Source organism: Drosophila eugracilis, unplaced genomic scaffold (genome assembly GCF_018153835.1).
Source record: "Drosophila eugracilis isolate 14026-0451.02 unplaced genomic scaffold, ASM1815383v1 contig_575, whole genome shotgun sequence".
NCBI lineage: Eukaryota > Metazoa > Arthropoda > Insecta > Diptera > Drosophilidae > Drosophila > Drosophila eugracilis.
In genome coordinates this window covers 930,568-953,533 of record NW_024573454.1, presented here as the reverse complement: position 1 = coordinate 953,533, position 22,966 = coordinate 930,568, and the positions used below count along the sequence as shown (strand labels likewise).

At 41.4% G+C, this 22,966-nt stretch overlaps 1 protein-coding gene across 3 annotated transcripts; it reads right to left on the bottom strand.

Annotated features, from left to right (window-relative positions):
• Positions 1 to 17,604: 17,604 nt before the first annotated feature.
• On the bottom strand, positions 17,605 to 18,502 carry LOC108102649 (cytochrome b5 domain-containing protein 1). 3 transcript variants are annotated; one of them, XM_017207778.2, is made up of 3 exons: positions 18,302 to 18,502; positions 17,877 to 18,246; positions 17,605 to 17,802 (listed from the first exon to the last, which is right to left on the bottom strand). In XM_017207778.2, exons 1-3 carry the CDS (start codon positions 18,446 to 18,448, stop codon positions 17,741 to 17,743), a joined length of 579 nt encoding a protein of 192 aa, XP_017063267.1. In that variant the 5' UTR covers positions 18,449 to 18,502; the 3' UTR covers positions 17,605 to 17,740. The 3 variants fall into 3 exon arrangements, with proteins under 3 accessions (XP_017063267.1, XP_017063266.1, XP_017063268.1); XM_017207777.2 differs by having other exon boundaries at positions 17,881 to 18,246; XM_017207779.2 differs by having other exon boundaries at positions 17,732 to 17,834; positions 17,881 to 18,246.
• Between the last annotated feature and the right edge of the window lie 4,464 nt (positions 18,503 to 22,966).

The following is a 22,966-nucleotide window of genomic DNA, read 5'->3' as shown; positions in this document are numbered from 1 at the left end:
TTTTAAAGTACATAAAGGAGAAGGAAGAAAACTTATGAGCTTCTGCTCTTTCCAATCCATTTCCCAAAATTTTACACCATATCCTTATCTTTTAAGTTCTAGGCTCGATTTCTCTTGTAATTTTCTATTTTCTATGTGCTTTCCGGTCAATTTGGCATTAGGACATTTTGCGGATACTGTAATTGCTATATTTACCCAAACTCGGCTCTAATGATGCCAACAAGCCATTGCCAAGTGCAATTATACAAAGGGCCTCAATATCTGTTGGCCAGGAGTGAAAAAGTGAAAAAAAGGGGGAGAAGGATCGTGTAATCGAGGAGTCGAGGGGCCAGAGGAACAGGGATGTCGATTATGACCCATTCCCGACTTCCGTTGGCCGCATACCACAGAAAACCCACGCAAAAACACACAGCCACAGGGGCCCACTCACAGACACGAACTAACACGCACACAGGCAGCATAAAAACCGGCAACAACGGCCTTGCCAAGGTTGAGTGAGCATGTTGCCGAAAAAAGAGCCATAAAACCAAGAAAAGCTGCTGCCGTTGATGTTGCTGCCTCTTTTTCTGGCCAAGAGGAGAGAGCTGAGCTGGCGGAGAAAGAGCGAAGACCTGGCTCTCTCTTCGCTCTGATAATGGCCAGAAAGTCAGAAAGCCGCTTAGAAGCTGAGCCAGCATGAGCCAGCAATGGGAAATGAGTTCATTCAGCTTTAGCTTCAGTTACAGCTGGGCAGATCTTCAGAAGATTCAGAGAATGGGTAAGTCACGAAAAACAAATGAAACCTTTTTCTAAATCATTTGGACTTTTAATGCTTTCAAATAGCTGACATGCAAAGTAATTAGTCTTGCCATCCCTTATTTCGCCCATTTCATTACCAAAATCCTTCTGTTAATGGCAATTTTACCGCCAAAAAATCATTCGCATCTTGCTGGCACATGTCGGCCATGACAGATGCAGATGCTCTCGTTCGATTTGTGATTTCTCTGCCTGGCCAATAAGCTGTCCTCTGGCTGCCACATGTCCTTGCCGGATCCTGTTCCCTGGCTTTGTTCTCGGGCCGAGGAAATGATTCGCAGTTCGATGGCGAAAGGCAGCTGCATTTGGCTGTGGTCGAACAATGCCCTCGCTTATTGACAGTTTCCCAAAGGTGTCGCACAAAAGAGGATCAGGCTCGTAGCAAAAGGATCCTCCATGCCCTATGTTTGACAATATGTCAGTTGCTGTGTGCAGATATCCGGACAAATGTGCTATGTATCTTAAAGAATTTATATTCCTTTGTAACATTTTTTTACAATTTCTACAAAGATTTCATTTTGTTTATCTCTTTTTAGGTACATAATGTAACTTTTTTGTTTTTCAAAGAATTTATCTTATTACCACACAGAATGTTCACCTTAAACTTTAATAATCGGCATCTGACTATCTTCATTGGCCTTTTATAAGCCCAATTCTTATCTAATAAATATTTATAGTTTAAACATTTTCAAGATTTACCCATAAACCAAACGTAATTCCCACTCCCAAACATTTTTTCTCAGCTTAGTTACATCCGCTGCTTAGCCAGCCCACAAATCAAACTGGAATTTGCCTAATTAATAGTTCAAGATCAGAGAAAGGTCGGCGGTGAGGTAATTTTTATACAAACTCAACTTTCGGAAGGGGATGAGGGCTCTTTTACGAGGAAGGAAGGCGTGCGCCTGACCATTAATCTTGCATAAACATTCAGCGTTTGTACAAGAAATCATAACAGGCATATCAAATATTTGTGGCCGCTCGTTGATAAGTCAGTTTGTCTTATCAAGAGCGAGGCTGGTAGTGAAACAGTCGGGTATGTTACTTACTGAAAACCCATAATCAGTCAGACAGACATTGAGATGGTGGGGACCCACATCAAAGGTTCAGTAGGGAAAACTCAATTCTAAAACAGTTTCCCTAATGGTTCATTGATTTGCATTTTGGATGGGGTCGCTGGGTTCCCGGACCGCCAATGGGTGTGACCCATCTCTATCTGGTCCCAGTTTCGAATGAAAACATTTTCGCTTCTTATCTAAATTCCCGAAAATTCAGTTGTTGTTTCGTACTACTGCTGCTCGTGCACATAACAAGGCCTTTTGTTTATAAGCAAACAGTTTTTTGTTTTACAAATCAACACCTCGGGTATCAATTACCCGAAGGGAGATGGCCATATAGGAAAATACTGAGATAAAACGAGAGAGAACAAGAGACAACATGATCAGCATGAATCACTGGACCCGAATGGACCGCACTCTGTGTACGTTTCCCAGCCCAAGAGATCCGCTTAGACTCGCTTTATCTCCTAGCAATTAAAGTGTGACCGACCCTCGACAGGCCCTGGCAAATGTAAATCTTCTTCTGTGCTCTGCTATTTATTTATGATCTTTTATGATTTCCCAACAATAAACAGCCTGGCCAACCGCACACGCCGGGCCTTCCGTCCGTCTCTGGGCGATCCTTAGGATCCAGTCGCAGTTTATCTCTCCTTCTGCCGCATTAGTTGCGGATGGTTAGCTGTGCAAAAACTAACGAAAATTACGAGGTGTGCCCTCTCTGATGTACTTGAAATGCACTTCTGGGAACAGATCTTGTGATATGGTAGCGAGATTTATGGGCCAAACCATTGTAGTTCTATTAGTCAAGGCTTCTTTGAAGATTGGCGTTTTGTTTGAGGAAAGTGCTGATCGGGTCATTTAATATAATTTACAAAATGTCTAAAATATATTTAAGGAAATACATAAAAAATATACATCTCACTATTCATATACAAAGATCACATTTAATATTAACTTTATCTTATCTTATAATGACCATTACAGGCAGCCACAAATTTATAACCCAATTAAAACATTTATTATGCATAATTTTCCAGGCCATTTTCAAGTTCCCCTTACTCATTAGCAGCCAAGTTATTTGTTGTATCTACAGATCCCTCATTAAAGTGTAAACTGGGTCTATTGGGTTACAAATGGCCCGTAAGATCTTGCAGCAGACACCTGCCACACTCCCTCGCAACTTCATTAGAACTAGCGCATGGGTTCGTTTACTAACATAAATGTGTAAATATTTTTGTAACCCAAGGAACAAATGTGGAATGTGGAAGGAGCTCGTGTGTTTTTGGTGGCCTGGACAACGAAATTATGCAACGGAAACAGGTGCCACAGCGATCGATAAAAGTGACACTCATTAAATGCGAACACGCTTAGTTTTTCCACTGGCAGTGCGGCAAATGGAAAACTCTTGCATTTTGAATGACTCAAAGGCCGTTCACTTGTCCCAAAAAATTCTTCTGACTAATCGTGCATGACTCAGAGATCGGTTTTCATGCTACCACGCCAGCCATTACAGAGTGTTACACATTTATTACCACCCGACTTGAGATTGGTGGAAAACTCTGTGGAAACGCGGACTCTTTAATCAAAGTTCAGACACGTCCACCTGCAAAGTGTGGGAAAATTCCGATTCAACTGGAGGCGTCTGCTCTGGGTGCATTTCTTCAATGCAAATTTTCCTTCCTTGTGCAGCGAGGAAAAACAATTTTCACCCCAGAGCAATTTCGCTTGCTCGTTTCGCTCATTTTGCAACACTTTCACCCGCTGATTTGGCACGTAAATGGGCTGATAAAAGCAGCAAACAAACAGAAAAGATACAAAGCTTAGTCTTTGTTTTGTTTTTTTTTTTTCTATTTTGGGGAAACTATTCAAAGCTCGAAAGAAACATTAATGGGTTCTGCCTACAGTTGTACGGTTGACAACATGGACCGTGTTCGTTGACCTCATTTATGGTCTTCTTCTTCGTATCTTTATCTTATTTTTGCCAGCCAAATTCACTTTCAGTTTGGCTCAGTTTTGATTAAGTTGTGTCATGCAACGTTGATTTAATTATCATCAACTTGGGCCCAACATCCATTGTGCGGCTAACAAAAAACTAATGAGGAAATGCTGTGAAATTTTGTTGTCTCTTTTGCCAGAAAAACAGAGGAAAGCCATAGTAGAAAGTTGTTTTATCTAGCAGAAGCTAGTAGGTAATCAGCTTATGACAGATTTTTACTGAGATATATTGTAAGTCAGTTGATAATTTAACTTGACAATATATTTCCAAATATAATCTCTCCATTGTGGATAAACTAATCTTTTCATAATATTCTTAGATGATAAATCAATCAGTCCTAATAGTCTTAACCTGTGGGTCATAAAACTACATGAGCTGGGTTTGCCATTTTCCTTAGAGTTACTGCACCCTGTGCACCCTTCATTTGAAAGGACCACCTGCAGCTCAAAGGCCACACAGGATTTGCCCAAAATGTGTGCGAAACATGTTCAAATACCAGGACTTTCCATTCCCAAAACATGCTGGGCCAAGATAAAGTCAAGTGCAGCCACGAAGACACAATCTAATTCCTGCTAAAAAGCTGCTAATGGCCTAGAGATTGGGTGTGGAGAAAAACCCCGCTTGAGCCGAGATAGCGAGATATTTTCTCAGTTCATTCACCACTTTGCTGGCTTAGAATTCAGAGATTCAGGTAGATTTCGTGTGTTTTGTATCTAAAATTTGGTGTCTTCTTTATTTCCGCTGTATATGATTATGATAAACAAAAAGTGACTGCGTTTTGTGAATGAATCTCTGTTCGCATCTGCAGTTTTCGCATATAAATTTTCAACAATAAAATTTATACAAATAATCAGCTTGCGGTAACTGTGTGGGCTGGCATTAAAAAAATTATTTAAATGCCGTACATTTCCCGCCGTTCAAAAAATAAAGAAAAAAGCGTGGGATCTCAGGCGAGCGGCGTTTTTATTTTGTTAATTGTTTGCAGCTGAGATACGGATTTCAGAGTCAACGTAAAATGTCTCGAAAGTGCTGCGAGTGCGTGCTGTCAGGCGGGCCAGCAATTTTATTGACAATTCTGCCTTGTCCTAGCCGCTTTACTCCACTCCACTCCATTCCACTCCAAAAAAAGAAGAGTTCAAAATTATAAGCTTCTCGTGATCGGCATGCTAATGAGAAGGCCTATAAAACATAAAAACGCGTAAAGCAAAGGCAAACAAAACAAATTCACAGGCCTCCACTCGAAAAGCATAGAAGCCCTAACCGATCCCCAATCCCCATGTCACGTTGTTTGCGTTGTGAATTTGCGGCTCTCAAGAAATGGAAATATGGAGAGACAAGAAGGCAGCGGACAAAGCTGCTTATTATTGTCAAAAAATGTTCGGCTAGAGGAGCTCACGTTTTAATTTTTTTATAATGTCACTAATTTATTGTACGTGCTGCACTACAAAGCACACGGACACACGACGACGACCCATACCCATCCCCATGCCCAGTTCTTTGGCGACCCATTTAGGTGTTTTTAATAATAACATGACCAGATCAGCGGAGTTTCGGGGGATTGGGTGAATCGTAACTGTTTGCATTTCAATGAGGTCAGAGGGGGCAGATCAACTCAGAACACCCCACATACAGAAGACAGTAATGAAAGGCACATGACCCAAGTCCATGGAGACATTGCATGTCTGTCTTGTGATATCTCCTCAATTGGAAACCTCTACAGTTATTGAAGGTGACTTTTATTTGGTCTAGCCAAGTGGGAAAACTGGCAGGGAAAGGGCTGGAAAATCCGTGGGATCATGTCGGAAAACTTTAAAGGGTTTATATATTTACATTTCATATCGAATTTTGGTAGATTGATTAAACAGTCCAAAGTTATGAAACTAAAATGTGGCAGAGTATCAGAATTAATCTTAAACTTAAAATCATAAAACTTAAACTTCTATTTTGAAAAATATTGGTTTTCAAATATAACATTTCTCAGCCATAAATCAAGCATTTAAGCATACCAGTGACCAATATTTCAAGTCGGTTCATCACCCTTTTTGAGCACTTCAATAAGAATGCAAAGTAGTGTAATTTATGAGACTCGTTCGGGGGCAAACAGAGCAACTGATTAGAGGTTATCAATCCGAGCAAAGTCAGCCGGATATTTTGAGTCCCACACAGAAGTCGAATGCAGTGGATCTCGTCTTGTCAAATATTTGAGTGCACCCAATCAGTCTACGAACTCCCATTCCAATGCAGTTCCAAAGACGATGAACCGCATCGAAGGAAAGGCCATAAAACCCTCCGAGGCATACAAAAATATTTGATTTGTGATTAGGCCGCTGCAATAAAAGGCAAATACATAGAAGAAATGTTTGGTTAGAGTGCACTCACTTGCACTTTCCATAGATTAATCAAAAGCAGGGGGTTTCGGAGTGCAACTTGGTCTGGGCTGGGGTTCACTAACTTTCAACTATATATCAGTGGCCATAGTTAAATGCAACATGAGACCGCCTGTCAATGATGATGATTATGATGCCATTGCCCATTAGAGATCGTCGTCTGCCTGCCACACGCTCAACTTGAGCTGCGATCGCCTCCATCTTCATCTGCATTTGTATCTGCATCTCAACTGCGTCTCAAATTCCAATCTCCGCCTGCTTTTGCGGTCTCCCCAGTTTCAAATGAAATCGAATCAAAGCTGCAGCTTTGAAATCGTCATATGAAATGCATTCGAGCGCGGTAATTTGCAATTTTATGCGTTTTACACGCGTTGTCTGCTTTTATGCATATGTATATGAATGTATCCATGGCAAACGTATCTGGCAGATACATTTTCACGCAACAGAACTTAGAGTTTGCGGTCTTTTGTATCGAATTACTGAGCTACAAGATTTGCTAGCCAGACACTTTGATTGTGTAATATAGAACTAAAAACCTATAAATAACCACCATTAACTCTTCTTTTAAGATCAGGACAAAGAAAAGTCCCCAAAAACTCTTGATCAAAGATAAGATTCCTATCCTGCTGAGTCCAGATAGTACTTCGTTTGGCTATAAAGATTTCCCCTTAACCGGAAACCGTCAACAATCTTTGCAGGATGCCGGCGACTAAACTGGCTTATCACCTTGCCGCCATCATTGGAGTGCAGGAAAATTACTTTCAATTATTGGACTGGCTATCGGAAAGGACCCGTTTTCGGCCCAGGCAGATGTTTTCAATCCTGCGGGCAGAGGCATCAGGCAGCAGAGAAACCTGTATGGAATGCAGCTCCATCAAGCATCGACCTGATCTTTCTTGGGCTAACGAACTAAGAGCGCGCCAAATCGAGGACGACGCCTGTAATAACACACGAAAAAGGACACCCAGGCCAGACTCATAAATATATATATGTATATAGTATCTGGCAAGACGACGAGCCGATCCCTTTTGAGGCACAGGCGACAGATGTTTTTGTTTGGCATTCCAAAGCAGGTCAATGCCTGACGTCTTTAAGGATTCGATGCGTTGGTCCTGGCTCTCAGCTTCTTAGCAATAGGAAAGGTATCTCAAAGATAGAACGAATCCGAGCGGCAGCTGTCTCACTTGAGTGCGGCCTGTTTATAAAACGATCGACTGCTCCTGTCCTGGGCGAGAAGACCCCATACCAAAAGTATCTCGGATTACATACCGCGCACTTATAGATACATAGATACAGATACCCAGTAGGCAGTCGTCGACGCGCTCTTTTGAAATGTTTATAAATTATTTTCCTTTGATGATGGCCTTGCTAAAAGATTTTATTATGAAAAGCAAATCAACTTGGAACGCCTGGAAATTCGAGAGAGGTTTCCCTACGGGTAACGGCAACTTCGCAGGAATTCTCTCCCCTTTCATTAAGTATTCTACGTCTTGGCATTTTTGTTTGATTAATTAGTTGAATTTTGATGGGCATTCAACAAAAGACTTTTTGGGGCAGGTAACGAACGATCAGTTTTCCATCTGTGGGGTTGATTTGAATTTTCCCCCTCGTTCTCTCGTTCAAGTTCTCAAGGTATTTCACGCCGAACACTTCATTTATAATTTTCCCGATCTACATTTACAATTAAAATAGTTTTCTTATATAATAGCTTATCTAAGGATCATCTGCTGGGTATTCTTATGTATATTGCTCTTACCTCCTCGTAGGTATTTTCCCTGGAACTGGACTGGGTGCTGCTGGCAATCGAACGACGAAACATTTCGCTGTGAAAGAAAGACAATTAAAAATTGAAACATTTTGGGAATTTTTAATTTGGCTTAACAAATGATATGTAAATTATTACTTCTTCCGAAACAAATTAATGATGAATATAAAGTATGACAAATAATTTTCAAGTAAATAAATTTATAAGATAAAAAGAGAGTGCTGATTCTAAGGTTTTAGATTGGATACGCCAGATCTCAATTTCCTTTAAAGTTATTGATGATCTTTATATTATATAAGAAAACTCCCCTCTTCCCCTTAGCACTTTTACCCACAAATTAAGCAATCCGTTCTGCTATAATTTATATTGACAAATTCGATTTATTAACAAACACACAATTAGCCAAACTCTAAAGATAGTGGAACCCATGCACCTCAAAGGCCCACGCTTTAGTATAATTTATTAAGACGACAATCAGAGGGCACTATTGAGCATAAACTAGTTCCTATATCAAAAACGAAGAGCTGTAAAAAAAAGTCTGATACCTTAAACGCTGGCAAGTGGTGGGCGTGTTGACAGTGAGATTGGTCCTTGAGTCGCTCAGATGGGCGATGGAGTTGCTCAATGATGTGTGATTACTGTTGCTGGATTTGCCAGCGTTGAGCTTGGTCGTGTGACCAGAGGCAGGCTTTACTGTGGCCTGTGGGGCGGGCATCTTGAGACGACTTCGATCTGGCCAAATATGGTTTCGCTCATTAACCAACAAAAGCTTCAGCCAAGCCGATTGTTAGTGTTATTTAAACTTGTCATATATTTTCTGTTTGTTTGTTTGTTCGATTGTTAGACTTCTTCTGCCCACACGGATCTCAAAAATCTGGAGGCACACGAACGACTTGCCCAATTTGGAGTCTCGCAATATCGAATCTCTGCGTCTCTCGTATCTTATTTATGTGCATTAACTAAATGTTGCTAATTTTTGGTTTATTTTCTAGCGCTGCTGCTGATGCTGCGCCTTTTTTGGCCAAAGGAATGGCTGTCCAAGCGATCCAACACACATAAATCAGCCAAAACAATTCGGTCCCCGAGCACACGACCCGAACTCTAATTAACTCGTTGTCGCCGTCCCGAAAAAAAAAAACACAAAGCAGAGTGTCTGCCGCCACTGGGGGATGGATGCCTTTTAAGGTGTCACACCGCGATCATTTTCAATTATGACGCAACACACGAAACACGCGAAAATCTCAAGATCACCGTGATATTTAGCTGCGGACAGGTGGTGACTTCCACTTCGACTTCGACTTCTTGCTGCGCCGATTACTGAAACAAAACTGATTTATGCCTGTCACAAGGCGAACGGTGCAGCCAATTGCAGCCAGAGTTGCTGCCAAGTCGGTTCCAGTCTCGCCCCCCTCTTCTGCTCCTAGGGATCTGTCCCCTTTCGGCGTCCGCCTCCTTCGCTCTGAGGTTACCTTGCAAGAGTGGACGACAATTAGTTCTACATGTCGTCACACGTCGTAAGCTGCAGGAAGCCACAAGTACATAGAGGAAAAAGTTTGCAAGTTGTTTTTTGATAATAAGATCTATAAATTTTTGTATAAGTTTCCATCATTCATTCAATGTTCGTTTTTAACACATTTACAAAAGTTTTCTTATCATTAAGGTTTAAAAAATATATCAAGTATTATTCTCAATAATTTTTCTCAGTGCTTAAGAAATAGTTGAAACAACAACTTTCGTCTTGGGGACTCAGCCAGTGTTTTGTCTGCACTTTCATCTTTGGCTCCTCTTTGCACTCCCTCCCCAAACTGTTCCTCCTTCTCCCTGCATCCCCCCGGATACTTTGCGGTTGTGTAATGCCACGACAAAAAGCGATCAGATGTCCTTCTACGGATGTGCATTTTGTCTCCATCTCTCTCCCCGCTCTTCTCTGTTAAGCCATCTCTTTCTGGTCTGGCGTCTTAATGATCTCAACTACACTGCAAAAAACATAGAAGGAGATCTCTGAGGAAGTGAGAAGATTGGGGATTCAAAAGGGTTTCAGAACTTATATCAAGTATCTGTGATTTAAACTTCAAAATTACTTTTTACTTTGGAGAGTTACTATTTCATTATAGATATATATTTTCATTATATATCTCCCATAAATCCAGCATCACTGACTGTCAGTTGCCCTTTGCGCGGGGTGGTAATAGATGTATCCCAACCAGTTCAGCTCGAGCCTTGTCCACATCTCATCCTTGTCATAACATGCCCGTATCGAACTCAGTGGCTGTCCGGTGATAAACCACATTAATGCTCCTTAAGTATGCCCATGTATGCTACCTCCCAATACGTGATGAGAGCAACTACCTCGTTCTCCTTATCCCCTTCACCACCTTTCGAGCATAACAACTGGCAGCTGGCCATGTAATTGCAGAGTGCAGAGTGCCCAGCACTGCCATTTACCATTCATAGCTGGCTTTTTGCAGCTAAATGATCACCAGGCACTACCACCAGCTCCATCATCTACAAACTCAAAGGCAACAAGGCGACAAAAAGTGGCATTGGAACTGGTTGCAGACTCGATTTGAAGTTTCGTTGCAGTGGCATTACTTGGGTTTCTGTGCCAGACGGACGGAGTCCTAAAGGTCACAATTAATAGAGGGCATCATCTACCTGTACGACGGCGACACTTCCGTTTCCACTTTGCGGTTGCCCCAGCTTCAGAGGATCGAAATTGGAATCCCGATCCCAGGCAGTATAAGTTCCCCAACGGAAGTCAACAACTTTTTTCCTGCATTTTTTCATACATTTTTTTTTTTGCCATACTTTTGGGGTATCATGGTTATTATGATAAACAGTTAACAGCTAGCCAGATTTCAAAAATCTTAAACTTTATACTCGTGTGCCATTCGGGTTGGTAGAGTACAGATCCGAGATTAAAGCTGCTCACTGGCCCGGCAACAATCGCTGGAACTTTCGGCACTGGTAACCTGACCACTTGCCGGAGTCGAAGGCTTCTCAACTGGGACGGGGTGCGGCCTATGCTGTGGTTGATTGCCAAATATAGTTGGGCTTAGATTTCAGGTTATTGCTGGATTATAATTGCTTTCAAGATTTGATGTTCTGAGGTGAAGATTTTGGATTAACTTAAGAAAATCTAGAAAGGAGTAACAGTTTCATAAAAAAGGCTTGGTTAAACATAAGGATAGCATACAAAAAATATATAACTAAATTAAATTAGTAAATAAATAACATTTAATCTTCTTTGCCCAATTAAGCCTAACCCCTTTTCCATATACACTTCCAAGACAGTAGCTTCAACTTTAAGACCTTTTCTTTTAAGCAAATCAAATTAGTCGCCCCTTTGATCTTGTTCTGGCGAAACGCCTGGCTGCATTTAGAAGTGGAAGATTACTTCTAAGTACTTCGTATCTTCCAATCCAAGCTAGCCAAGTGCGTCCGCCAGATAGAGATATGGAAATCAGCTCCTGTCTGGCGATCGACTTGGACACGTGTTGTCCAAGCCAAAAGGGGGTTCAACCGAGTTCACTCCAACTCCATCAATCGATGGGGCACTTGCATAGTTGGAGTAACTAACTAGTGACTGGACCTAGCCTAGCCCTATGCCTATTCCTCGACTAGTTAAATGCAACTTTATTTTTTTTTTTTTTTTTCAGTTTTTGCAGGCAGCGGCACCGTCTGCGCACGAACGACGACGCATTTTTGTGCTTGTCATGCCGGTAATGACTGCAACAACAGCAACAAATACGAATGTACTATATAGTACTATATAGTGTAGCATATAGTATGCCCAGAACAAACAGCAACAAAAACAGCGAACAGCGAAACATGCTACCGCTTTGGAGTTGCGGGCTTGTGGAGCTGCGAGCCCGCCCCAACTGATCCATGAAAGTCAACCGAGCGCGTCCGCATCCATCCAGTGCCATAGCCACCTCCCCAACTATTTGTACACTGAAAGAAAATCGTACTCTCTAGCAGTAACTACTTTTTCTAACTATACTTCAGGTAAATTGACAGAGAATAAGTTAACTTATATTAAATATTTTATAATGTAAATTTCTCTCACTGCACGTATATGAGTTCTACTTGGCCGACCAGTGCGACGTCAGCAGCGATGTATTCCTTTGTTGTTGTTATGCTTTTCAAATTCCTTTGTGGCATTAAATGTAATGAAAAGAGCCCTGGAAAATGCCCAAGAGAAGGAGAAAGAAACGGCGGACTCGTCGCCATAATTATAATGGCTGGTCGACATGAAAGCAAGAGTGTGGAGCGACTAAGTGCGGGCGACGGGTCTGGTCTGGAGATCTATGATGGTTGGATTATGCCCTGGCCAATGGTTACCACTTCCATCTCCATCAGATTCGCCAAATACTTGGGAGGGTTGAGCTTCCAGCAAGCTGCTAGCTCGGGGAGCTTATAGGCTTTTACCCCATTTTAATCTGTTGGCAAGCGATAAAGTGTGCCCTCATAATTGCTAATTAACAGGCAATTTCGTTTTATTATGAATGTGAAACATCATTTAATTGCTACTTTCATGGCTTTTCATTTATTAAGTGATTTATGGAAATTTATTTTAAATTTCCTCAAAACTTTTATGGCATACGGGTGAAAGAAAGTGTTTGTGACAAGTTAGATATATTTTTATTACTCAGCAATATTTTATTTGCCTTTAGCTAAAGATCTCACACTTAAAAAAAAATAATCAGAAATTCCCTTTGCAATTTTCCTTGCTTTTTTGCATTTGTAATTGAGCTGTCTAGGGGATTCTCTACGCCCTTGATTGATTTGCAAAGGGTTTCCCCCAAATCAGCTTAGAAATTACAACCAGCTCATGGTATTTAATAAGAGTCTGGGAATCTTAGGGGACACCTTACAGCCAGTTACATAAGGCATTTCCCACGCTGCTCCCAGAATATCACTCATTCTGGTCGCCCTTCTTTTGGATCCCTCGCAGATCTTTTTGTTTAATTGTATAAATCGGCTACTGGTATTTTCATGTGTAAACAAATGTTTTACCTAAGCCTCTTCGCCCCTTGAAGTTTTAAACCAAAAAAGAAAAAAAAGAAAAGACAAATCATCTTGGCCAGGCCTGCTGGGGCTAACCAAATGAGCTGTGTTGGTCCCTTTGTATTCTTGGACCTTTGACTGAATCTCGGCTTCTGTTTCTGCCCCCATTTCTGCTGTTTCATCGTAATTATCAACTTGAAAAAGCGCTCATTACTCCTCAAAGAAGGAAGAAACCGAAAAGAGAAGGTTGCCAACCCAATCATTGTTAGAAAGTGAAGCTACCTGTTGTATGGTCACTCTTCTCCATAAACAAGTTACACGAGTATCCCAAAAAAAGTGAGTAGACCTGATTGAAGACTTCTGGTTGCCACTTTCAGCTGGAAACTTTGACTGTGGTCAGTGTGTGTGACAAAAAAAAACCATATCACTTGGAATAATATCTGAAGCGAGGAAAAGAAACCCTTATAATCCCTGCCACCCTCAGTTCTCACAGTTTCAACCCTTCGCAGGAACTCATAAATTTTTAACAAGATCAGTTTGGCACTTGTCTGGCATAAATCAAAACCAATTTAATGGGCGAGTACACAACCCATAGCTTAAGTAAACATTTCAATTTGGCAAAACCCCTTAACCACCCTATCACCAAAAAGTAAATATAGATCACAGTTTGATAATCCTATATTCATCTTTAAAAAAAAATCTCAATTGAAGCCCGCAGACCTATAAATCAATAGAATTAAAAACCAGAAATTGATTTCAAAGTCAGAGTGGCTCCCACGCTGCTTCTTTTTAAGATATTTTAATTATCCAGAGGAAGCACAAGGCCAGCTAACGGTCGTCCGAGGGAAAAGCCCCTGGGACAGGAAGTGCTTGGTCAACTATAAAAAAAAAACACGCCCAAGTGGAATGACAAGCAGGCGGGAAAGGATACAGATGTGGGTAGTTGGACGTCACGTGCGGCTTTAATTGATTTTTGGCCAGGCGATTTGCATGGGAATCATTTGATTCCGTTTCCCAGAAGGGCCTAGCCCACTAATTAACCAGGGAGCGACAACAAATATTGTGTTAATAACCATAAATTGAGGCCCACCCGAACCTTAACCCCTTAGCTCTTCGATTTGCATAGCTCTGCGAACTGCAAGCTAAAAAAACCGCCCCATTGTCTAACAAACTTCTTTTCGGCATACCTGATGGGCAACCGAGTGGAACCCAGAGCGAACCCAATGTAAATACGAAATTTATTTATTTTCATTTAGTTGCACGCGTTAATTTATGCCAGTCAGAGCGGTCTACGTCTTCGTTCGCTCTCCCGGGCCAACCACATCCGAAAATTATACAATAAAATGTAAAATAAACTCGAAGTTCTTATTGCCAATGGCTATTTATACGAGCAGCCTGGACGGACATTGAAAAACCACAAGAAAGTGCAGCACCCCCCGCTGACCCACTGGCCACCTCAAAGTCCCCTCCCCAACGAACCTTGTCAATCTGCCAGGGAGCACCAGGCATCCACAGATATCGAAGAAGTGACTGGCAAACTGACAGACAGGCAGACACTCCAGTCCAGAACGGAAGCAGTTGGGCTTTGAATAATTTATGAAAAATCACCAAGGCCCGTGGTGAGGTGCAAAAGTGGCATATCAATTTGGCGGGAGAATATTGAATGGGAATTAACTTAAAATTGACACTTTTTGTTCAGTTTTTAAAGAGATTATAAATATAAATCTGAAAATTAAAGAAAATTAAACCTGAGAGTTCTAAAAATAAGATCTAAAGTTAGCGAGCCTCGAAAAAGTCTCTCAAAAAGAACTTAAACCCTTGCTTATAGTAACTTCTATATTATTCCCTGTTGATTTAAAGTTACTCTGCTTAAAACAGCTACTATATTCTGCTTTAAAAATAATAGTTTAAGATAAAAGTATTAGGTTGATAAAACATTCCTGAAGACCAAAGGTTCTTAGCCATCCCATAAGCCATCCTATCAATCACCTCATCATTAATATGCCAATGACAGTTTGTTAGCCCCCGAATATGGAGTTGGGGGACTTTGTGGTGTGGCCACTTCCTAATTTGGTTCCGCTATTTGCCGTCACATACATTCTTTTTTCCCTTCGTTAAATTTATTATTTAATTTGCTGTGTGGGTGCTTGGTGTATGGAATGCCAAGTGCCAAATGCAGCGGCGGTCAACAGCTTTATAAGCCAAATGCAAATCAAAATTGAGGAGGAAAGCCATCACAATAGATGGGAGGAGTCGCTGGGCAAGTGGTAGTTAAGAATTAAAAACAGTAAAAGTTAATGAAATTGAGCCATAACGGATGTTGGATCTACGTTGTCCAATTTTGGAGGCGGCTTACTTCCTTTTGGGCGTGCGGTGTGACCGCCATTTGACCTTCATGCCAAATTATTTTGATTGTCCCGCTCGCCTGGCTTTCTGTTTCAAAGCTCATCTGCATAAGTCTGAGCAATTAACAAGCCGAACAGGAACAGCACACAGTTTATGTCGAGCTAAGCACTAAATTAGCTCGCTTAGCCTGGGAATATGGCTGGAGGAAAGACGCTGGAATAGAAGAATGCTCGCATACCAGAGCCTCGACTTCCGCCTGTCTTTGGGAGATGGGAAAGAATGCGACCGGCATGGAATTTCGATTTACCCAGACCAGGTGAATAGGTGGGAATGAGATGCCAAAGCCCACAGTGAAGTGGGTTACATGTTATACTACTACCTGTGGGTGATTTCGATAGTTCATGATGGATCCGGTGGGTTACAAAGGAATGTCGCGTGAACAGGGCAATTGTTGTAATGGTTCTGGTAAGACGTCACTGGCTCCATTAGATAAAATTCCAAACAATGTCATTCAAAAGAGGGGCATCTGTTGCTGTTTAACTTTTTCCAAACTGCAAGTTTTCGATGCAAGAAATACTCTTATATCAATTTATCTGGAGAACTTTTATTAAAAACTCTTCCCGTTACAAAAATGTTCTATAAATTATAAACTCATCTTCTTTCGCGAATTTGTGATGCATTCCAGCTTTATGGAAATTTGCAATTTGAGCTTCTCCCCCGTTAATTAGCAACTCAGTGCACACTCATAATGCCCGGCCTATCACCTGGCGTAGCCACAAATATAGCTTAAAACACGAATGCATTTTGTTTACCTAACCAGGCAATGAACTCTGTGGCGCTTCAAACAAAAGACTTAGGCAACGAACTCGGTCGTTTGGGGGGGAGACCCAGAGACCAGAGACCAGAGATGTTGAATGCCAAAACAGGTTTTGGCCAAACGATCAACGCAATTCCATAGAGCCCGGCAGCAGTGCAATGGATTTGAAGAGTTCTACGCATTGGCAACCCTCTCCCTTTTGCACCCACCATCAGCGGTGGCAGGTTCCCAATGTTCGATATTGCTCCTTTTTTCCCAGGCCCTGACAGGCGTAAACGTGTTCACAGACTTGGGTGAGTCATCCAATGGAAGTGGTGGTGCCAGGCACAGATTTCAGAGCATAACAGGTAGGAGAATTTCACAAGATTCTGCATGCCGAGGCTCAGACGTTCTTACCTCTATCAAAATCGATTTGGCAGACTTAATTTGGGTTTGTCTATGGTTGCCTTTTTTCATATGGCTAAGAAGGTCCTTAGATTGTCTGGATATAAGATTAAGATATACATGGACAATCTTTTGGTGGCTTCTTATAGTATTTCATTCTGTTAGGGAAACACCAAAGAGAACTAGTTTTAATGGCTTTAACTTGCTTAGAATCATTTCCTCTAAGTCACTTGTTATTTGCCTCTCCCGAAGGTTAATTAGACTGTTTTTTTGTAGATCCCATATTGACGACCTTCTGCTGCCAAACCCCTTGGCTTGTCAGAAATCCCACATACTCTTGGCAACTAAAATATTTCACAACATTGTTCAAGTGCCAGATTCTTAGCCTCTTTTGTCGCAATGTAAATTAAAAACACAGCCACAGACCATTTATGGTCCGGCCTGGCCCCAAGCCAAAGCCCATACCCGCCATAAAGCCAAGTCAGCGCAAACAGGTTTGCAATTAAACAACTAAAAAAAAAAATTATTAAGCAAAATGAGTCTGAAATTAATTATTTATGCGCTTAAGATAACACAACGCCATCCAGCGAAGCCCCCAGTTTTGTGGAGATCCAAGTAAAGTGGGCGTCACTCAACTTCCAAGAACCAAGAACCAGGCACCATAACTTGCTGCCGCGAAAGGCTCGCTGAAAAACACCCAAAGTTCACAGTTCAGTGATCACTCCCCCTCGGAAAGCAACGCGTGCCAACTGGGCAGCTGCAGGCGCTGTACCACTCCAAGGCACTCAAAAAACTGAAACAGAAACAGACACCCTGATCGTCATACACGAGTTCACAGCTCCACCGGCCCGCATAAATTAGAGCCGCGATCAGGAGCAATAAGGCGCATTTCGTATTTATAGTTGGTATATATATATATATAGGTACCCTGACCCTGGGCAAGTCGGCTGCACATTTTTTGAGTTATTACTACCTTCTGTGGACCATGACATTTGTTGAAATTTGCCTAAAACGCCTGTAAACTACCCGAACAACTACCAACTCCACTCTAGCTTGAAATGAGCTTTACTTGAGCACAACAAATTTCCAATAGCAATTAATCATAAACAGAATCAAGCAATGGTTATGTCATCCGTGTAGTAGAGCCAAATGGAGGGCGGTGGCAGCTCCACAGTGCTGTCCTCATCATCCGTCAGGCCATTCTCGTCCAGGGTGCCATTCAGATCTAGGACGCTGCAGGCTTTTCCCTGGTGGGGTTATAACATTATGAACCTAATTCCTGATAGTCCTCCTTATATTATATATATACTGTCATATATACCTACGCCATTCGAGAACTTTCTCCACTCATAGCTGCCGGCGTGGTGGTTATATCGCTGTTTGTACTTCTGCTGGATGTCGTAGATGCTGTCCTCATTGCAAACGGTCATGTACTGAGTCCGGGCAGTTAGGGCATTAATAATCCGGATAAGACGAGGACGCTTTGTGACCCTGCCAATGTGGTAGAAGGGATCCTGACTCCACATAGCACCCGGTGTTTTAGAGAACTCCGAGATGGCCACCTCCAAAATGGGCGGAAAGAGGACCCGAGGTCGCCCCGTGCTGGGAGAGATCTCCGTGCGCGGCTCTCCATTTTCATGAAAGAAATGTGTTAGATCCTTGCCAGCATGGGCTACCAAATAGTCAAGAGTCTGCAGGGGTTATCAAACTAAAAAGAAGTTTAAGGATTACACCACGTTCACCCACGCGATTCCAGTGGTCATAGCGATCCCTCAGCATAGGTGTGAGATCAAAGATATTCGTGTGTATAATCACCCAGCAGTCGTCCTTCTTGTTGTGCGAGACCACCTCATCCTTGAGGTAGTAACGCATTTTATTAATCGGTTGCTCCATTTCAAAGATTTAAATAGAAACAAAACCGACTGAAGTGTAATTTGATTTTCTTGACAAAACTGTCGCCTCTTGACTTGGCCCATTAATTCTGAGTTCTCCAGCAGTGCCGACTGTGCTCATCATCATTTCCAAAAAGGTCTCCGGGAGCGGATCTTATCTGTGGCCCTCCGGTTGGCAGACCAATTAATTCCAGCTGCCAGAGTGGCCCAAGTTCCCATTCCTGGCCGGGATGCCATTGCATAATTAGACGCCAATTGTCAAGTCGTCGGCAGTCGACGGTCTAAGCCCATCAATCGTTTGCCATAAATAGAAAAAATTAGATTAATGACCGTTGGCATTTTTGGTCTAACCTCCGGGGTTACACTCAACTCGTAAGACATGCCAATTGATGGGAACTCTGTCATCGACTATCGAGGGAGCACTGCACTTTGAGATATTTTGCCTCCAGTCACTCCAAGATCATTCAGCTTTTTCAAGTGAATGGAAAGCATTCCTTCTCACTTGATAGGTTGATTAATTTGGAAAGATTTTTTAGTCTTATGACTTAATGTCATGGAAAATGAAGCCAGTTGACAGTTTCCGAAAGAAAATTTAGCCAAATTGCATTTTAATCAAAAGGTGTTGCTCTTTTCTTTGTCATTTTCAAATGTACCAAAAGCAGCTGCTTGAAAAGGGTTTATTTGTATAAAATTCAAAACTAAGCCAATAAAACCCTTTTCATTTCAGTTTCCTTTCTGTTTGATGCTGAACTTTGAACCCAGCGGACTGGTCTTCAGGTAAACTAACTAACCAAAAGGTAACTAATGGACACACGTGATAAAATCAACTTCCGCAGGATTACAAAGTTGCCGACCTGGGGGTCATTCCATCCATGGCTCACAGTTCACAGCTGCCACTTTCCGTCGCGCATGCGCAGACAGAGAACTCAAGGGATTTGCCATGGCAACACCCAGTTAGGTCAAACAACAAGGGGCAAGGGGTAGCTGTTGTAGTAAAGGATATTGTGGCAGGAAGTCTCGAGTGGCATCTCATATTGCAATTATAGGGCATAGTGCTAAAAGGATTTAACGATACTTGGTGTTTACTTTAATTGCTCGCCACGCGTCGTTTTAAGTGGTTTTTAATATTTGCTTTCTTCGTTGGTTGCAAGTCGACAGACTGCGTGATTGTGGCAGCTGTTGGTGGATAGCCGCAGACACCATCAGTTGGCAATTATTTTGGGATTGGCCTTGCCCAGGGAAAGCTGCATCCTTTATGGCATTGCCACAGAAAACCAGACAAATGGCAACAGCAGGACTCACAATAATAGCCGCAAAACATGGCAATTAATCACGCAATCGAGAAACATTGTGTGATATGAGGGAAGATAGGCAAGGAATTGACACGTTTTTGGTGAACAATCTTTCGATATTTTAGCTTATTTTGGATAATGCTTGATGATTTGGGTTTTATACAAGTTTCTTCTATAAAAAAAGACACTTTTGTAACTCCCCTCTTAAAAAGTACAAAACCGACAAACAAATTGTTGACAAATATAACCCACAAAAAGGAACCCCAAAAAATTTAAAAATAATTTAGATCCTAAAAACCAGCTGCCATTTCGGTGGTGACCCATAGGAAAACAAGGCTTGGTTGTGGGTTGATCAGTAATCAACATTCACTCAGCTCATTTGCATGGTTGAAAAGTGGAAAGTGAGTGAGGGTGCTAGGGTACTAGGGTGCGAGTCCTGCTAATTGCTTCGAAGTCAACTGTGAAGCTGCACATATGTCGACCAAAGGACAATGGCTCTTAGATGAGTTTCCCATTTTCCATTTCCAATATTTGCTTGGCCAACCGGTTTTGATTTTGTGGGATGGCAACAGCTGGTTGGCCATTTGACACGCCACCTCTGGTTGCTGGCTGCCTTGATCTTTGGCCAAGGAGTTGCTGGTGCAGCTGCAACTGGCTTTATTTTTTTGTGTCTTGAATTTTGGGTCAAGAATGCGTGTGGCAGGCGCAAGCGAGGGGCACAATGCAGGCAAGGCAAATGAACTGGAAATGCTGCGGGTTAAAAACAACCCCAATCGAGGTCCCAACCCCTACGCACTGATGAACCACGTGCGTCACGCGCAGACGTAACCGCTGACACGGCAAGAAATTGTAGCCAAAAACTTAAGGTAAGAAAAAAAAATCAAAAAAATATTTAAAAATATTAATAATAATAATAAGATTAATCCATATTCATTTTTAACCAAATTTATGTTTAGTTCAAAATCTTTAGGATTGAAATTTCTTTCAGTGCACTTGCAGGAACCCCGAATGGGACTCAATCGCCGGATCCAGACTCCATCCAACCCCGTTCCGATTCAGAGGCCCCGTTACGAATCGAACAATGGGGCATGCTTTTGAGAACCCATTGAGTGCGTTGTGAAAATAAATAAAAACTAGCAGAAAAAATACTTTGTTAATGTAAATGACAGGAAGTGTGCACTTGAGTGCCAGCATCATTCTCGTCCCCCCCAGAGGCTGCAATTAAATATTATACAAAAAACACAAACCAAAACTCTTTCCACAATGACAAGTTTAGCGGAAAAAGTGCGACAAAAACGGTGGCAGCTGCAGATTTATATATAATTTCTGTATTTTTTTTCTCCCTCCTAATCATTGAAATGGCAATTGCATTGGCAATTCTAATCTGGATTGAGTGGCTGTGCGTAGGCAAACGAGTTGGCCAATTGCTGGTCCAACTCTTAGATGTTATTCCGATCGCCTTGACACATAGACAAAGTGCGGCGCCAATTTATTTACATTCTATGATTAACTGAGAGTGTGCATGCTATTTAAAAACTCATTGAATATTCGAAAAAGGTGGGCACAAATAATTTTCTTTAATAGGTGAAGGGGCTCAGTGTTGGTTTCTAAACATGGTTTATGTGATTTATCAACTCTTTCAGCACTTTTAGATTATAAATTTAAGTTACAATCAGCATTTTACTTAATTTCTGTATACTATTTTGGAGCAAAACTAGTCAATCTATATCTCGCTGAACTTGTTATAAAATTTCCTATTATTTATTCCAACAGCTTAGCCTTTCCTGTTCCCTCTTTTCAACTTCCAAACCTGATCTCTACAAAATTCCAAACAATTAAACACCACCACAGGGTGGCTTCATTGTAGTTAACACCCTGCGCAGACTCTTTTCAAACACTCTTCAGAACTCAACAGCTGACGGTTCGTATATCCTATCCTATCCTTGTACATCTCCATGAGTTCTCGAGAATCATCAAAAATGATTGTCTAAACATGCAACTAATTGAAAAGTGTGCCGTAATTCATTAGAAGGCTAGATACAATCGCTCGGGTTCCCTGTCATATCGAATATAGTATGTGTGGCTGACCAACTGTTATTATCCTTTTGAAAAGGAGGTGGGAAAGGATCTCTACCAGTTGCTTAGGGGGCGTTCTCCCTGTCAGGATACGAGGGTTGCATCACAGATCACCATTCCACGCAACTGTTCCTATATATAGTATTGTTTGCCTTCCCATTTGATACGAGACGATGCGCCTGCGCAAATTGATTTATTCAAATAATTAAATTGCCAACATATGCGAAAAATATACTTCAGTTTAGGTTTCCTAGCATCTGGACTAACATCTGTTAGTAGGGATTGCATAGTTTAAGCTGGTGAAGTTCCCACGAATCTCTTTGATATATAACTTCAAATTACATTTCTTATGCGAAAACTGTTTAGATTAAATATAATAAATATCTGAGAGAATAACTTCTAAGATATATAAATTTTTCATGAGCTCTAAAATGCACATGGTTAATGTAAGTTACTAAGCCTAAGTAATAGCTACAAAATATTAACCATTCCAGCCTCGTTTGCTAACATTTTTCCCTTCGACATTAGCCTTAAAGTGTGTCCCAATTAGTGTTAAACATATTAACTAAATCTGCATGAACTGTTATGCTAATTCCAGTTAGCCCGACTAAAAATTGCATTATGATTAGCCATTATTTTATGGTGGTTTTGTCTTGGAGTGGCATGCAACATGCAGTTAGTTTTGACTTTCGCATGGCATGTTGGAATGCAGTTGGGGGCGGCCAAGCCCAGGTCTAGGCCCAGTTAACAGTTAGTTGTTGCAAGTTGCCAAGTTACCAACAGCAGACAAATGGCGGCAAACTTAACAGACAACCAACTTCTTGGCTCGTCATCGTTGCGACATTGCAAGGTCGCTGCTGTTGGTGCTCTTGCTGTTGCAGTTCCCAAAACTTCCTGCCATTCATGACGGTTAATTGCCAGCATTGTTACTGGTTTTGTGCAGTGAAAGAAACGGGAAGTCATCGTTATAAATCATTATTCATTTAGTGGGTTGAAAGTATTCTTATAACTTAAATAATATCCTAACTCAAAGGAGATAAAACTGATTAAAAATTTTGAATTTTTCTTTATAAATAATATTTTTAAAATACTTTAAACTTTTTCTCAGTGTACTCATTGTTATTGCTGTTGTTTCTGTCGTACTTGCGGTT

What these genes read in the sequence shown, in the direction of transcription:
- LOC108102649 (XM_017207777.2), bottom strand. Translation starts at nt 18,448, where the DNA reads ATGGAGCAACCGATTAATAAAATGCGTTACTACCTCAAGGATGAGGTG. An exon ending in GCTATGACCACTGGAATCGC is followed by an intron (nt 18,247 to 18,301) that starts GTGGGTGAACGT and finishes TAACCCCTGCAG; the next exon opens with ACTCTTGACTATTTGGTAGC. An exon ending in GGAGAAAGTTCTCGAATGGC is followed by an intron (nt 17,803 to 17,880) that starts GTAGGTATATAT and finishes TAACCCCACCAG; the next exon opens with GGAAAAGCCTGCAGCGTCCT.